Source organism: Hippocampus guttulatus, chromosome 17 (assembly GCF_054856545.1).
Source record: "Hippocampus guttulatus isolate MCC_2025c chromosome 17, RoL_Hgut_1.0, whole genome shotgun sequence".
NCBI classification, from domain to species: Eukaryota; Metazoa; Chordata; class Actinopteri; order Syngnathiformes; family Syngnathidae; genus Hippocampus; species Hippocampus guttulatus.
The window spans coordinates 559,131-575,820 of NC_141277.1; the positions used below are offsets into that span (position 1 = coordinate 559,131).

Below are 16,690 nucleotides of genomic sequence, written 5' to 3' on the forward strand. Positions count from 1 at the left end.
AAAAGCCACCGGCTGGAGAAGTTGACGGTGGAGTTATAAATGCTTCGCTGGCTCTCCCAATTGGCCTTTGGACCCGCCCCTGCAGGGTCGTCGGGCGTCTGAGGACGTCACTTCAACTCTCCCCCGCAGGCCTCTCCAATGTAGGTCACTCACACGCACACGCCACTTTACGATTCTGCATATAGAATATTCCTTGTTGAAAGACAGAAAATATGCATTAAAATGATTTTCTACAAATATTTAGGTTTTAGTGGATTTTAGAAATTCAGAGCTGACCTAAACTCATTGAATTGAGTTCGGCTGCAGTGCTACAAAATGAATGATTATGAGAGCAACGTGAGCAGTATAAAATTATAAATCAATTCAAGAAAAATCAATTGAAATTAAGGCATATGAAATAGGCATTTATTATTTTTGAAATAAATACATATACAAAGAAACTGCAGAAAAAGTGATGGAAATATATATTTTTTCCTAGTTAATTAAAAATGTAAAATGACCTAAAATGGACTTGTGAAAATCACTAAATAAATAGATCGATTCGAATGAAAAAAAAGCAAGCGTCTCCTTTCTAAACCAAACAGAATGCTTGGATCATATACGACACAAGCGGAGCAAAACTAGTTCCTGGTCTACAAGGCTGAATGAGGTTGAATTCCCACAGAAACACGTTTTATCTCTGTCCTCATTGAGCTTTTTTTTTTTTTAATCGCTTCGAACGACAAACCTGCTTGGAACGAGTCTGAACTGGGAAAGGGGGGCTAACCCTAACCCTGCTCCTGATAATGGCATAACATATGACAACAACTTGACTTTCTCTCGTTGTCTTTATTCCAATGAGAATGCAAGACGCTGACATTGTTGCTCCACACGATATGCGTTTTGAGATTATCTATCGTCACAGCATTGAAAAAAAAAAAAATCCCCAAATGGGTGAATCCCCAGGCACAGGCATTTATTCTTTGTCCTCGGCAAAGAGCAAGAAATATGACTGCGGGTGACTGAACCTGGCTGTGACAATCTCCATGTATAGTCATATGTCTGTACGATACTGCCCCCATGTGGACAAGGTGTGAACACCAAAAGGATCAGCACAATGTCTATCGGTGGAAAGATGCGGTCCGCTTCTCAGCGGGAATTCACGTCTCTGCGGCGGTCCTGGCATGCGCGGCCTGATGTGCCATGAGAGCTTATCGAGAATTTCAAGACGGGTCTCACTTCTCCCCGTCTTGCTATCGTGTGTCAGGGATGTTTGGTTGTTTGTTTGTTTACAGAACGTACAGGTAAAAAAAAAAAAAAAAAAAAATAGTCATTGTTCAGCACAAAAGAAGTCAAAAATGCATCAAGTCCTACCCATTGTTCTTTATGAATTTTAACTTGTTTGATATTCATAACATAACTCAACTCAACTGTATTTATAGAGCACTTTAAAAGCTCGTTCATTTAGTAGATCTCAATGTGAAAAGACAAGGCCCTCGTGGATGAGCAATTGAGGAGCGCAACGAATGGCTAATGCTATGTAAGCTGGCAAACCATCAGTTAGCATATCATGGGTCACGGTTGTCATTAAACTGAACGGTAACTTCATTTGGGGTTTCAAGATAAAAAAAAAAACAGAACGAATATTACACTACGAGTTACATACTTCTTATATGTCGGTTAAGACGGTATTGAATCGGAAAAAGGTGTTATTTTCTCTTCAACGGCTCAGGAATATTTGGATTCGCGGTTAGCACATGATGCGCGAAGCTGAGGAAGGGATCGGATATCGCCGGTTGAACCAAGTGTTTTGACACTTGGTGAGCAAAGTGTGACAGGGGGAGGTTGAAACCTGACCAGTGGGTCAGGCTGCTTGTTCTAAAAGTGAAACTGCAGCCCCTTTCTTTGTCACCCCCCCCCCATGTCAGGAGGGTATAAAAGAGCGGCGGCTGGCTGCAGAGAGCCCTTCCCCATCTCCGAGAAGACCGAGCGCAACCATGGCACCGGCAGGGACAAAGAAGGTACAAGCGAACGTCAACTCTTGCTCTGTGACTTGTGACTTGACTTCAGATTCCGGTTTTTTTTTTCTGTCTAAATTGACCGAAAATGGCCGTCTGTACTTTCTTACCGCTAATTGGGTCTAAATGGGGTTTTGAGAACATGTTATTTTGATTGCGTGTTGATTTGAGTTCATGAAACTGTATCTATTTCAGGCAACGGGGGGGGGATATTCTGCATGTCCTATTTATCCTCAAATCCTATTGGTACACGCTAGGATTCCCCCTCGGCCGAAAAATGGTGGTTTAAAATCGATCCCTTATTTCCTGAAAGTCACAGCTTGCTGTACGGGCGGGACGTTTCAAGATGTCAGCCATTTTGTTCGGTCACTTCAATTTGTCCCCGTTGACCCGGTGGACGTTTCTCCAGCCGCACGAGTGGAAACTGTACTTCCGCTTTGACACGCAAGTAGCAGCGCTTGGACTTAGTCACCTCTGATGTGGACTTTGCGGCCACCCAGGGCATCCTGGAGCGACTGGACGCCGGCGAGGTGGTCATCGGCGATGGCGGCTTCGTCTTCGCCCTGGAGAAGCGAGGCTACGTCAAGGCGGGGCCGTGGACGCCCGAGGCCGCCTCCGAGCACCCCGAAGCCGGTATCCCCTTCGTATGGTTGTGGAGGAGTCAGTCGCAGTCGCCAACTCGGGAGCCCGGGTCCTTCTCCTTAAGCGCTAACGCGTCCTGTAGACGGAGCCCAAGCTGTCAATCAAATCTTGAACGGTGTCGTCTTTTCACCGCTCTTTCGCAGTGCGGCAGCTGCACAGGGAGTTCCTCAGGGCGGGATCCAACGTCATGCAGACTTTTACCTTCTACGCCAGCGACGACAAGCTGGAGAACAGGGGCCACACCCAGTGCTTCACCGTGAGTGCCGTGCCGATTCTCTTCCCTTGTGACGGAGGTCGGTTAGCGGAGCGGGGATAGCGTGTCATTTGAACCCACTCCTTGGCTTTGCTTTACTTTTCCCGCCTGCAGGGGCAGCAAATCAACGAAGCGGCGTGCGACCTGGCCAGACAGGTGGCCGACGAGGGCGATGCCCTGGTGGCGGGCGGCGTGTCTCAGACGCCCTCGTACCTCAGCTGCAAGAGCCAGGACCATGTCAAGGCCATCTTCAAGAAGCAGATGGAAGTTTTTGTGCGCAAGAACGTTGATTTCTTGATCGCCGAGGTATTGAAACGGACGCGACGCGAAGGACGCCGCATCCGGCCCGATGAATGCCTCACCTCATTACTACGTGGCGGTCGTAGCCTTTACTGGGACGTTTGATACCAATCACGTGTGGAAGAGGTTTTTACGAATGATGGGCGGGTACCGATGCCAAGTATCGCCGTGGGCCGCCACGGGCCTTATTTTAAGCAATCGGGTGCTTATGGAGGCTGCCGATCCCAGCCACCGATACTTGTGGCCCAAAAAAATATAGATCTGCCATCGAGTGAGTCCTCCTCAGCCCTAGTTGGCGCTATTCTGCGCCAGTTGGACACGTTATGTTTTGTTTTTTTGCCTGCAGTACTTTGAGCACGTGGAGGAGGCAGAGTGGGCGGTGGAGGTCCTGAAAAGCACGGGCAAGCCGGTGGCGGCCACGCTGTGCATCGGACCCGAGGGCGACCTGAACGGAGTCGGCCCGGGAGAGTGCGCCGTCCGCCTCGTCAGAGCCGGTACGAAAAGCTCACGCTGGAGATATCGCGCGGCGCTTTTCAACCCTCCCCGCCTCCCTCGGCCGCAGGTGCGGATATCGTGGGCGTCAACTGCCACTTTGACCCGGCCGCTTGCGTGCGCACGGTGGCCATGATGAAGGCGGGCGTGGAGAAGGCCGGCCTGAAGGCGCACTACATGAGCCAGCCGCTCGCCTACCACACGCCCGACTGCAACAAACAGGGATTCATTGACCTGCCCGAGTTCCCCTTCAGTACGTACCACTCCACAAGTCATCTTTCGTTCCTCATGATTACAAGACTGTTGCATAATTGCATCTGGAATTTCTAGAATAAAAAAGAGGGGAACCTTCTGCGGTAGTAAACGCAGCACCTTGGGAAAATTGTCCCCCGCCAGGTCTGGAGCCGAGGATCCTGACCCGCTGGGACATGCAGAAGTACGCCCGGGAAGCGTACGCTGCCGGCATCCGTTACATCGGCGGCTGCTGCGGCTTCGAGCCCTACCACGTGCGCGCCCTGGCCGAGGAGCTGGCACCCGAGAGGGGCTTCCTGCCGGCGGGCTCCGACAAGCACGGCCTGTGGGGCGGCGGCCTGGAGATGCACACCAAGCCCTGGTGCAGAGCCAGGTACCATATTATGGCTCCTCCGCATCAAATATCCGCGCGGCGCAAACCGGCGCGCCGATTCGAAACGGCATGGCTGCGACTATCGAGATCGCTGCCGTACTGCTCGACGCTTTTTTCTTGGCAAAAAAATTTCATTCATTCAAAATTTCATTCATTTCATTGACCAAGAAATTGGTCAATGGAATCAAATGTGGATAGCACCCCTACGTATTGCTCAATACACCGGATCAAATATCGACATTGCCGCTCACCGACGCCACGACGTTGTAACTTTCAATGCTACAAATGTAAACAATACAGTAACGACAAAAAACTTGACATAAAATGCCGCTTTGACTGCGATACAATGACAAAATATTGAAAACACATGTACTGCAGTACCGTATCAATACGCCAGACTAGTTGACTGGGTAATTTATGTAACGTCTCGGTTGAGTATGTGTTGATTTCTAGTACCTCAACAGATGTGGTATTATTCATCGGACTATGGCTTCGAATTTCTCGCAGAGTGACGTTGTGTTACCTTGGCAGACCGGGTAGTGCTATCGAGTACCTGGGCTGACCAAGGTAAAATGTTGCCAAGTCATCCAAGAGACGACTAGGTATTATTTCAGGTTGAAGTTGCGTTCAAAGCAAAACGTCGCTCACCTCATCGTCTTTGCTTCAGGGCCCGCCGGGACTACTGGGAGAAGCTGAAGCCGGCGTCAGGTCGCCCCCTGTGTCCTTCTATGTCGACGCCCGACGGCTGGGGGATCACCAAAGGTCACGCCGACCTCATGCAGCAGAAAGAAGCCACCAGCAAGGAGCAGCTCCAGGTTCTGTTCCACAAGGCCGACAAAGGCCAGTGAGAACCAGTCACGTGTGGGAATGTCATTTTTACAACAACATTAAATAGATACAAAACCTTAATTTTCATGTCTTCTGGGTTCTTCTTCGAGGATTTATTGCGCTTCTTTGTCCCAGCCCATCGCTCGAACCTAAATGGGCCCCGCGAAGGAATACAATGCTGACATCTACTGGATATTTGAAAAATTGCCAAAATAGGTACTACTGTACAGTACTGTACTGTATTTAAGTCTCTTGGGTGACCAGGTCATCATTTCTAGTACGCAGGCTGACCTTGTACAATACCCGGTAACTTGACTAATCGAGTATTACTATTAATAACTAGTCTGTCGGCTGACCGGGAACTATTTTAAGTACCTCGAATGACCAAGTACTAATTCTCATTTGGGCAATTTAGAGTATGTCGGCTGGCCAGATAAATGAGTCCTATTACCTACAATATCTGGAAGTACCCGATTGACTTGTGGGGTATTTTTTTCTAGTACCTTGGCTGACCAGTTGTTGATTTCGAGTACATTGGCTAACCAGGTACTATTTCTTCAGCTGAAAGGCTACTTTTTGTCTAACCTTGACTGTGCGGGTACAATATCTTGTCTCTTGACTGACCAGCTACTATTTTACGATGAGGTGCTCCATCTTTGATGTTGGCTGTCAAGTGCAGTGACGAATTGAAGCAATATCTAGTCGTGTCAATTGCTTGACAAGTTGCTCCTTGACTGACTGGGTGTTATTTTTAGTATCTCACTTGACTGGGTAGTTTTTGTAACTAACTCCCCGCTGGGCCAGGTTCAATTTCAAATACATGTACACGGTGGCGAGCCCAAAATAACGTTTGTTCAACAGCTTGCCTTTGGGTGATATATAATTTGATGAGGTGTCACAATTTCTTAAGGTTATTTATTACTGATATACTAATTAGGATAACTATTGACTTTCAAGTCAAGTTTTAGGGCATCGCCATGGCATTCTATAATTCAACCCCGGAAGCAACTTCGCCATACGTTATGTAAATAGGCATACAGTATAGGTACATAGAGCTAGCTAAAGTTACACGTCGAGAAAATGTTTTACAATTTCGACTCGTGTAATTAAAGGTCATAAAACAGCTCCCAGGAGCTTCGTGCGGAAGAAAAAAATTTTTTTTTTGTGTCGAATTCCAAGTCGCGGTGAACAATGTAAGACAAGCGTCGTTAAATATTTACAGTACTGTACCTCAAACCTCTTGTCTTGCCGTAGAATGCTCTCAGCCGTAAGGCCCGCCTCCTCGGTACCGCAGTCAAATTTGCGCGATGACGTCATGGTTTTTCCCACGTGCAGATGTTTATGCTCCTCGTGCTGGTGCAGACATCAAGAGAGAGAGAACATAAGGGACCAGATTCACATCTGCTTCACTAAACATATGTATTCATTTCATCGCTCATACATAAATGACATCGAATGAGAAGAAATGTTCGATGACTGATTGATGTGAATCCTGCTTAGTTGCAGCCACTTGTTGGAAGTAAAATGTAAACTTAGTATTTTCCTTATGGTCACTGAAGGCAGCAGCCCTCCTCCAGTTTTAACACGCACGCGCTCGCCTCGGAAACAACAAGACTGACGGGATTCATTACTAATACATGTACATTGACTGACGACTACGTATCACTAGTACCTTGGCGATCCATGTCTATTTCTAGTACCTTTTCGATGAGGTACTATTTTCTTGTACCTCGTGTGATTGGGTACGAATAGATAGTACAATAGTAGATGTACAATTTTCTCGTTGGCTCCTGAACGCGGCAGCTCCCCTCCGGATTTCGCGTGCACGCGCTCGGCTTGTAAACACAAACTCACACGTGACGGCGTTGAAGCTGAGGTGATCTGATTCGTCGACGTCGTCGTCACGGACACAACAAAAGAAAACTAACGAGAAAAGGTTCGAAAGAACCCAGCGGACCGAATGGAGCCGGGCGGGCCGAGGGTGTCATGACAGCCGATTGGACGTCCGTCGTTCGGGCCTGCCTTCGTTCCGGGCCGCCGTTGATTCGCGTGTCCGGCGGATCGTGCCGAGAGCCTTTGTTTCGGCCGCTTGTTTTGTGCTAATCGGCTTGGTAGCTTGTTTCTAATTGTACTTTTCCAGCTAGTTAGCATTAGCGCTTGGCTTCAACAGCCTGGTAAGTCCCCCCTTGTCCCCCCGCGGTAACCGTCCGCCCGTTGTCAAGCTTCGGCTTCGATGTCCTTCGCCATGGAGGACAACCTGGAGTCCGACTGGGTGTCCGTCCGGCCCAAAGCGTTCGACGAGAAAGAACGACACAAATTCGCTTTCATCGTGGCGTGGAACGACATCGATGGAAAGTTCGCCATAACCTGCCACAACCGGACGGTCCAGAAGCGGACCACCTTCCTCGACCCGCTCCTCGACTGGAGCCCGGCCGCGGACGACGGGCTGCCCGTCGCGGCGTCGACGAAAGACGCCGGTCGTCCGGCGAAAGTTCGCCCGAAGGGAAAAGTTGACGGTTGGGACTTCGTGTCGCCCAGGGTCACCGACGTGGAGTTCGTGGAAACCGCGGGGGAGCTCAGCCCCCCCGCCGAGGGCCGCGAGGCTGACGGCCGCCGGGATTTCAGCTGGGCCGGCCTCTTCTCGTTCCACGAGCTCCGCGCGGCTCACCTCCAGCTGTGCGCCGTCAACGCCGAGCTGGAGCCCTGCCTGCCGGCCTTCCCGGAGCAGCCGTCCGGCGTGTGGTCGGTGCTGTTCGGCGCCTCGGCCTCCTCGTCGTCGGAGCGGGAAACGGAGGCGCTGTGCTACCAGCTGCAGGTGTACCTGAGCCACGCTCTGGATACCTGCGGCTGGAAGATCTTCTCGCAGGTGCTCTTCGCCGACAGCGACGACATGGAGGAGTACTACGAGAGTCTGAGCGAGCTGCGGAGGAAAGGCTACGAGGACGCCCTGGACCGAGCCAAGAGGCGCTTGCAGGAGGTCAGGGCGCACTAATCGTCAACAACTAAGGTCATGCATGCTTTTGAACACTTTTTAGGATCAGCGCTAGTACCTTCGCTGACCTGCCGCTAGTTTCTCGTGGCTGTCGAGGCACTCGTTGTAGTGACTTGCCCGACCGGATACAACTTGACAGACAACCAATCGTTTTTAGTACCTTGGTTAGTCCTAGTGCTATTAAACTTATCTACTAATTTCTCGTACTGAAAGAGACCCTCTTTTGACACGAATCATTTTCGAGCAACTTGACTAAGTACTATTTGTCAGACCCGATACGATTTCTTAGACACTTGGTTGACGGGCAACTACTTCCTTGGACCAGTCAGTCGTACTTAAAACATTTCGCATAAGTCCAGTTGAACAAGGTATCACCTCTACTAGAAGTAGTGCTTTGCCTGATTACGTCTTATTTTCTACTACCTTGGCTTACTGGTACTACTCATCCGAGGTAAAATTACTTGCTAGTACGTTTCTAGTACGTTGACTAACCTGATGCTATTTCTAGTACCTCAGTTGACTGGGTCCTATTTCTGGTACCTTAATTGACCTTGTACCGATACTGAGTACCTTGGGTGGCGTGAGTACAATATCGATCTAGTAAGGGGTCAAATGAGTTCCACAGTAATAAGAGTACAGCAATAAAAAAATTTAAAAATGCCTGAGGAAAATGGCGGCAAAAAAAAAAAAAAAAAAGCACAAGGACCACGTTCCTTGCAAGTTCCTCATGATGTCATCGACAGCATGAGGTATTTTTCCATGAGTAAATATTTGGAGAAATGTGAAATCTCAGACGTGTTTGCGCCACCGCCAAATAATTGTCCCAGGACGTGCCGGACAAGATAAGCTAGTGGAACCGGAGCCGAATGGCGACGCGTACGGTTGGCGAGTCCGTCTCGCAACATAACCGATGGTTGAGTGGCGGCTTTGCATTTTCAAACGGGATGTTCTCAGAGGGAAGTGGCAACGGAGCTTGGAATGCCACAGACCCACGTCGTCGATAGCTCACAGTTGGGCCGGCGAGACCGGAGGAGTCACAGAGAGGCATAGGAACAGACGTCCTTGGAAGTTTTCAAGGCTCAGTCACCTGCCACTGCTCGGCTTGGTACGCAACCAGGGCGCTCCAATCCGAAAATATTCGTTTTCAACCTTTTGCGAGTAGTGTATCGAAAAGGAAACTGTCGTCAAAGTTCTACGCAAATATTTGCTTTGGTCCATTAAAACAAAATCACATTTGCGATTTGGAAGTTAGCCTCACGCTGTCTTTGATGTTTTGAAAAATGTTCATTCGCTTCCTTGGCCAAGAGTCGAGTCTCTGGCTTCCAACAAGTAGCAAACCTGCCTGGTGACACATCGTCTCGAGTCTTTTGTTTTTTTGTTTTTTTTTTTCTAACCTGGCAAACGGGGTGTGTTGTTTCCGGAGAGTCGACTTAAAAAAAAAAACAAAGTGCACCAGCTAGACCGGGCGGCAGCTCCGGTTCTGAGCAAACTGGTCGAGTGTGTCGTGGCTGACGGGTGTGCTGCTGCTGCTGCCGCGGCAACGTGGTCCTGTAATTACACGCGGGGCCCTTCTTGCTGCTAAATTCAGCACGTGAGAGCTCCTTGGAAGCCAGCGATGCCCAAAATAAGGCAAGCCTTGGATTCCATGCTGTTTTTCTTGGCTTCAACTCATTGAATGAATTCATCAAAAAGGGTCAACGGTTCTCATTTTTAAGCTGAGTGTGACCGTCAAAACGGGAATCGCACCGCTAATTTCGATTAGCCTGTCTATGGGGTTGCACATTATTTGTTAGCATTAAACTAGCAGACTTTTGCTATCTTCTATTGACATTTTGATGGTTCGATGTCATTTTTTTTTAAATTCCAGGGTAGGTGGATGAGTGTCTAGCACCCCCCCCCCCACACACACACACATAGTTTTGAGGTCAGGGGTTCAAATCTGGGGTGCAGCCTCGCGATGCTCGTGCGGGTTTTCATTCGGTACGCCGGCTACGACCCGAGTGACCATCCTTGACCCGCCTGTCAAGCATTCCCTTTGCACACCCCCCCCCCCCCCCCCAACAGACGTGCGCGGGGTGTGTGGTTGCCATGGAGATGGCGCACGGCCGTAAACAGTAGGAGCAGTGTTCACCTCGCTTGAATGGTTGAGTGTGTGAGACTCCTCATAAAGGCACCTCTCTTCTATGTCCATAATATATGCCTTTTTTTTTTGTGGTAAACTATAACAAGCAGACGCCGTCTAATTTGAAAAAAAAAAGAAAATCAAAATCGCTCCAATCCCAATCATAAATCCAACCCTCTCTAATCTGGGATTAGGGGGAATCTGCGGCCGCCGCTCTTAGTGCAGCTCACCGGGGGCCTCGCTTGGTCTTGGTCGTCTACAGTGCCGGTCGTCACTAGACACGCCGCTCGCGCCGAGCGGAAACGCATTCGGACTGGCCGTTTTTCCGCTCCTCACACTGTCGGCGGTCAGGAGAAGTCGCAATCTTGGATGACAAAACTGTATTTGCTGTCAATTCAAATAAAAAATGTCGGCAAAGCCTCCGGCCCACAATCTCATCTCAATTTGCTAACCTGTCGCGTGGTGCCGGCAGATGTTGGACAAGCACCGGGCCTCGGATAGCATGGTGGAGCTGCTGCAGGTGTACGGGGAGGAGGACGAGGCCTACGGCCAGATGCTGGACGCCGCCACGCAGCTCTACCACTACCTGCTGCAGCCTTTCAGGGACATGAGGGAGCTGGCCATGCTCAGTCGCCAGCAGATTAAGGTGACACGCACACGCACGGAACCAAAGGCCATCTGTTTGAGGGCTTAGTAGCAGTGCCGACTAACTAGTTTGTCCTGGAGCAAAGCCGAATACGCACGCTGGGGTTTGTTTTTTTTTACACACTTGCAGCCGTATTTCGCCTATGACATTTTCCTTAAAAAAAAAAAAAAAAAAAGTGGCCACAAAAATTGATCGACACGTTCACATTTTCTGCTTCAAGAGTAAAGCAAAATAATATACAGTATGTTGAATACAAGGCCTTGGAGGCAACTTGTCCAGTATTACGCGGCACTCAGAGCCGTTTGTATTATTTGGTGGCAAATAAAGCGCGAGCGCCCGCTCGCCGGGCTCTGGCGGCACACCTGTATGCAAATCACGCCGGGGCTGGCCTGGCCTGGCTCCGGGGGAAATTGACCATGGGGCATTTTGGAACGCCCTCATCTTCAAGGATAAAGACGGACAATTTGCTCCGGCGTCGCGTTTTCCGGCAAGCTCCGCGTGTCGAGGGCGAAAGTCAACGACACGGTGAACAGGAGGGGAAGGCAAGGTGACAAGCGTTCGACCGCGATGCAACACTAAACGGCATCGGCGGCGAGCTCTCGCGTACCACGTTCCTGAAAGCCGAACTGCGAGACGGGTTTTATGGCCCGTTGCGAGCTCGAGGGCCCGCTCTGCGCCTTTCTTCTTTCGCAGTGACTGGATTCATGAGAACTACGATGACGGTGGGACAGATAATCCTTTCGAGAGAACTAAAATTGCAGATTTGAAATCTGATCTTGACTTCGAAGGGCGTGTGATACACAGTACAGCACACAGAGGCCTCTTTGTGCGGTCGTACACGTTTCCGGCCGGTGATGCAACCCCCCCCCCCCACCCCCTCCCGCATTTCTCCCCTTAACTCGTTCCCGAACGTCGAGCTCCTTTTCTGCCTCACGTGCGCACGCACTCGCTGGTTGCGGTACAGCCTGTACGCACATCTGCTTTACATTTAGGGCCCCGGCTTCCTCGGGAGCGCGTCAGGCGAGCCCGTTCCAGGGGGACCGAGGGGGATGGCGGACGTTGCAGCATTTGTTACTCGAATGGCCTCACTCGTAGAACGACTTTGGCGTACGACCGGGAAGACACGTGACGCCAAACCGTGCGAGAGTTGACCGAGAAATCTTGCAACCGTCCACCTCGGTGGCGCCATCTGCCGCTCACGGTCTACATTGCATCTCCCTGACTCGCACCCGGCCGGCGATCTCTCTCTCTCTCTCTCTGGGGTCAGATCTCGCTGGAGACGGAGCGCCTGGGGCCTCGCCGGGTGGACGGCCTGAGGAGGGAGGACGAGGAGTGGCAGAAGAAAGGGCACGCGGCCGTCCTCGCCGTCCAGGATCTGACCGTCAAGTACTTTGAAACCACCAACCGAGCGCAGAAAGGTAAAGCGCCTTGGCGTCGCGCCGGCCCCGCCATCCGGCACGCCACAAAGCGGCTCTCGCGTGCGTGCGTTTCAGCGCTGCACGAGCGCATGCGCGCCGACCAGCGGCGGCTCGGCAAGTCGGCGTGGGGGGCGGCGGTGGAGCGCATGGAGCGGCTGCAGTACTCCGTCTCCAAAGAAACGCTGCAGCTGATGCGGGCCAAGGAAATCTGCCTCGAACAGAGGAAGCACGGCCTCAAGGAGGAGGTAGAGAGCGTGTGTGTGTGTGTGTGTCACCAACACGGGCAGAGACGAGGGTGTGTCTAAAAAAATACTTTCCTTCAAAACACCCCCCCCCCACCCCGTGTTGATAAGAGCCAGTACTAAAAACGCCTTTCGTATTGTTTTCTGAGCGCAAGGTTTTGCTGTCGTTTGGTTCCGCTGGCGTAAAGCGTCGCCCCGCCCCTCTGTAATTGTGTGTTGAATGTTTGCCAAGTGAGGGGCACCGGCCGGGAGTTGGATTTCATTCTTAGTATGACAAATGTGATCACGGGAGCCTCACCCGTGCGTTGTTTCTCTTTTTGGGGCAGATGCGAAGTCTGCAGGGCGGCGAGGACGCCATGCTGCACCTGGACCGCTTGGAGGCGCTCTACTACGAACTCCAGCTGCAGCTGTACGACATCCAGGCCGAAGTGCTGCGCTGCGAAGAGCTGCTGCTCACCGCGCAGTTGCAGAGCCTGCGCAGACAGGTTACAGGTGAGACCCGACGCCTTTCCGCACCGGTCGAAAAAGGGGGGCGGACCTTTTTCTTGGTTTGTTTTGCCGACAGAGAGGCAGGACGAGGTGGTGTACTACGATGCCTTTGAGAGCCCGGACGCCATGGAGGGGGCGGAGGACCCGGCCGGACCCCCGCCCGCGCCGCCCCTCCGCGATGATGAAGAACTGGGGAGGCTGCGGCAGAGGACTCGGCAGCTGGAGGCCCGCAGGGGACGCATCACCGCCAAGAAAGTCTACCTCAAAAACAAGAAGGTGTGACCCGGCCACCGGCGGTTGATTGGCGAGCGAGCATTTCATCCCCCGACGGACCCTCAAACGCCTGAGGAGTCGTCATCCTGTTTTCCTTCCTCTCGGAACAGGAAATCTGCATCGCCAATCATAAGCAGAAAGTCGAAGCGCGTCGGGGCGCCCTCGCCCACAGCGCGTCCCTGCAGGTAGGGCCCCCCCCGGCCACCGGAGCCGCGCCGGCGTGCGGACGTGACGCCGGCTGCTTTTGCGCTGCAGGTGCGCCAAACGGAGGAAGGGGAAGCGGAGCGCAATGCGCGAGTGAGTCTGGAGAGGCAGAAAACTCTGGAGCGACTTCGCAGCCTCAAGCAGGTAAAGCGCCTCCGGGCCCTCTTCAGATGACGCCTCGTGCCGCCCCCCCCCCCCCCGCGTCCCGATTCTTTCTTTCCTCCGGGTCTCGCACCCGTGTCCGATAATTGCCGCGCCCGTTTCCGCTCAGCGTTATCCAGGTCACGTGACGCTCAAGTCCAGTCGCCTGAGGCTGCTTCAGACGCGGCGGCGGGCCAGTCAGGCGGCCGGCGTCCAGACCGAGCGCGTCGCCTCGGACCTGCCGGAACTGGCCGCGCCTCCCGCGGGGGACGCCGCCGAGTCCTTCCCCGCCGTCCGCCCGGACGACCTGGACTCGTCTCCCGCGTTCCTCTCCTCGCCGACGTCCGCGGTCACCCTGGGCGGAGCCCCCGCGCCGCCCCCGCCTCCTCCGCCGCCTCCTCCGCCGCCGCGATCCCAAGCGGCCGAGCCGCGTCCGGCGTTGCCGCGGGAGTCCGAGCCCGCCTCGCTCCCCCTGGCTCCCATCTCGCCCCGCTTCTTCGACAGCAGCCAGCTGCTGACGGCCAGGAAGAAACTGAGGAAGACGTCGGCTGACGACGCTGCGCAGTGGAGAAGAGGTGAGAGACGCCACCGACGCAGCCCTCGCAACACATCACCGATGAGTTTATTCCCACAAAAGCACTCAACTTATCCCCAATAGGTTTTTCTCATTTACAGAGTCAACAAATTGTTGAGGTCAATGTCTTTGAGTCATATTTTGATTTGATTTCCTACACAAAGTCAATTTTACACCGGGAGAGTATTGTCTTCACAAGAAAATCACCATCTCTTTAAATCTAAATCTTTTTAAAAAATGTTCAAATGGATTGAATGGTATTTAAAATGTAGTCACAATTTACATGGTACGAATAGATCTTTTATTTTTGCCACTTAAAATGCCAACTTGAAAAGCAAAGTTGCTTGCTTTCATTTTTAATGTCCGCCAAATGAATACATTTATTTCATGAATAAGGAGCTCATAATGATCCAATTTTAAGGGGGGGAAAAAAAAAACTTGATCATGCCACAAAGTATTCCAGGACGGTTGATGATGGAATAATGTATTCAAAGGCATACTGGCATGTGGTTGTAAGCAGGCGCGGTTTTTAAAAAAAAATTCTTTTATCCGGTACGGTCAGCGAGCTCCCCGATGGACGAGGTCCTGGCATCGCTGAAGCGCGGCAGCTTCCACCTGCGTAAAGCCGAACTGCGCGTCCTCGCCCCCGACCCGGACGACGACGGCGAGAACATCCTGGCGCAGATCCGGCAGGGCGTGCGTCTCCGGCAGGTGCGCGCGCCGCCAGAGCGGCCGCGTCGCGCCGAACGCTTTGCGCATTCGGCCGACGCCCTGACGCAAAGCATCCACGAGGCCCTGCGCAGGATCAAGGAGGCATCGCCCGAGTCCGAGTCGGAGGACGAGGGCCTGCCCTGCACCGATTGGGAGAACTAGAAGCGCCAGATTTTTTTTTTTTCGGGGGAGATTCAATGTGGGTTTTGTACAAGTGGACCACTAAACGTGTTTGTCATCCCTGTACGTTGATGTTTGTCGTCGTACTGTACGTTCCTTGAAGGAGGTGCGCATGGAAATGCGCAAGTATTCCAAGGTTTTTTTTTTCCCATTATTATTTCATCATCTTCTATTACGAAATTCAAAATGTTCTGTCATGTTTTCCCTTTCGTGTTGTGTGGGCTAAGGATGCGCGACCTCTGAGCCTCCGTCGTCAGCCATGGAAAGCAACAATACGATAGTTCTGGAGCTCCGTTTTTATTGCCGGCGAGTTTTGGAGCTCGGTTTGGAAGCCATTGAAAACAACCGCATGAGTTCTGGCTCGCCGTTTCAAAACAATGATAAGTACATTCTGGAGCTTAGCGTTTTATCTATCTAAAGCAACAATATGCAAGTTCCAAGGCTCATTTTAATCAGCCCTATTTGGAGCTCATTTTTTCAGTCAACTCAACTAAGAATATGCAACTTCGGGGGTTGATTTGATCAGCTATTTTGGAAATGATCGCATGGCCAGGTGTTGAATTTTATCAGCCGTTTAAAGGAACCATACTTGCGTTCTGGAGCTCAAGATAGTTTCTACCCAACACACTGCCTTGGCCCTCTATGCCGATTACAATGTTTTGTTTTCCATTTATTCCTGTTCCCTATATTTTCTTTTTTTTTTTTTTTAAAGATATATGAAGTGTGCCGTGTGCGCGTGTGAGATGTGATTGTTTTTAACATCGATCCCATGTATGAAATGTGTCAAACGTACTGTTCCAACCGTGGAGCAACACTCTAACTCCCGCGGGAAAAGTCGAGGTGGGAGTTAGCTTAGCATTAGCATCGCAGCTCGAACAGGAATTTTGAGACGGAGTTAACTTAGCCTCACAGCGCTAACAGAAGTGGAAAACTAGAGTAGAAGTTTTGGATTCTTCTTTTTCCCCTGAAAGCTGCTAGTGTGTTGCCCCCCCCCATTTAAAGGAATAAGTCTGCTTTTGTGATGACTTATTTTGAAGTTTGACACAATGTGTACTCGGACCTCGCAACAGACGTGCAATAAGACGCCACGTGTCATTGTACACGTCCCAAAAATATGTATGTCTGCATGCCTATGTGTATTCAAGTATTTATTGATGCTTCAAATTCAGAAAAAAAAAAGATTTGTATATCTGTTTTTTATGCTCTCCTGACATTCCTCCTTCCTTTTTGCTTTACTTTAAAAATAAACACACAAAAAAAAAGGTTGAGTCAGTAACTTAATGACCATGGTTTGTAATTCATTTCAATGGGACATGTATGGTGTGCCTTTGTAGTGCTTTTCAAAAAGGAAAATAGCACGACTTGGCTGCCAGAAGATGGTGTGGTTGTTTTCAATTCACAAAATGTAATTTTCAATTTCAATAGATACCAAACCAATTCATTGCTACCATCTCAAGTTTTTGCTTGAAAATAATAATTTATAAAAAAATATCCTACCTCAATAAATAGTAATTGGTCGACTGACAGCTCATATCTCAGGGCACCACGACCACCTGTACTG

The 16,690-nt window shown here is 50.9% G+C and overlaps 2 protein-coding genes across 2 annotated transcripts; both read left to right on the forward strand.

Moving 5' to 3' along the window:
* bhmt (betaine-homocysteine methyltransferase) lies at positions 1–5,218 on the forward strand. The gene is made up of 9 exons (XM_086134250.1): positions 1–140; positions 1,908–2,000; positions 2,498–2,630; positions 2,783–2,895; positions 3,007–3,198; positions 3,539–3,686; positions 3,755–3,937; positions 4,081–4,309; positions 4,977–5,218. The coding sequence occupies exons 2-9, from the start codon at positions 1,977–1,979 to the stop codon at positions 5,155–5,157; spliced, it is 1,203 nt and encodes a 400-aa protein (XP_085990376.1). The 5' UTR covers positions 1–140; positions 1,908–1,976; the 3' UTR covers positions 5,158–5,218.
* Positions 5,219–6,975: 1,757 nt separating this feature from the next.
* Positions 6,976–16,410, forward strand: jmy (junction mediating and regulatory protein, p53 cofactor). The gene is made up of 10 exons (XM_086134246.1): positions 6,976–8,114; positions 10,724–10,897; positions 12,165–12,315; positions 12,391–12,560; positions 12,884–13,049; positions 13,123–13,322; positions 13,430–13,504; positions 13,575–13,667; positions 13,795–14,239; positions 14,801–16,410. The coding sequence occupies exons 1-10, from the start codon at positions 7,371–7,373 to the stop codon at positions 15,109–15,111; spliced, it is 2,529 nt and encodes an 842-aa protein (XP_085990372.1). The 5' UTR covers positions 6,976–7,370; the 3' UTR covers positions 15,112–16,410.
* Positions 16,411–16,690: the final 280 nt, after the last annotated feature.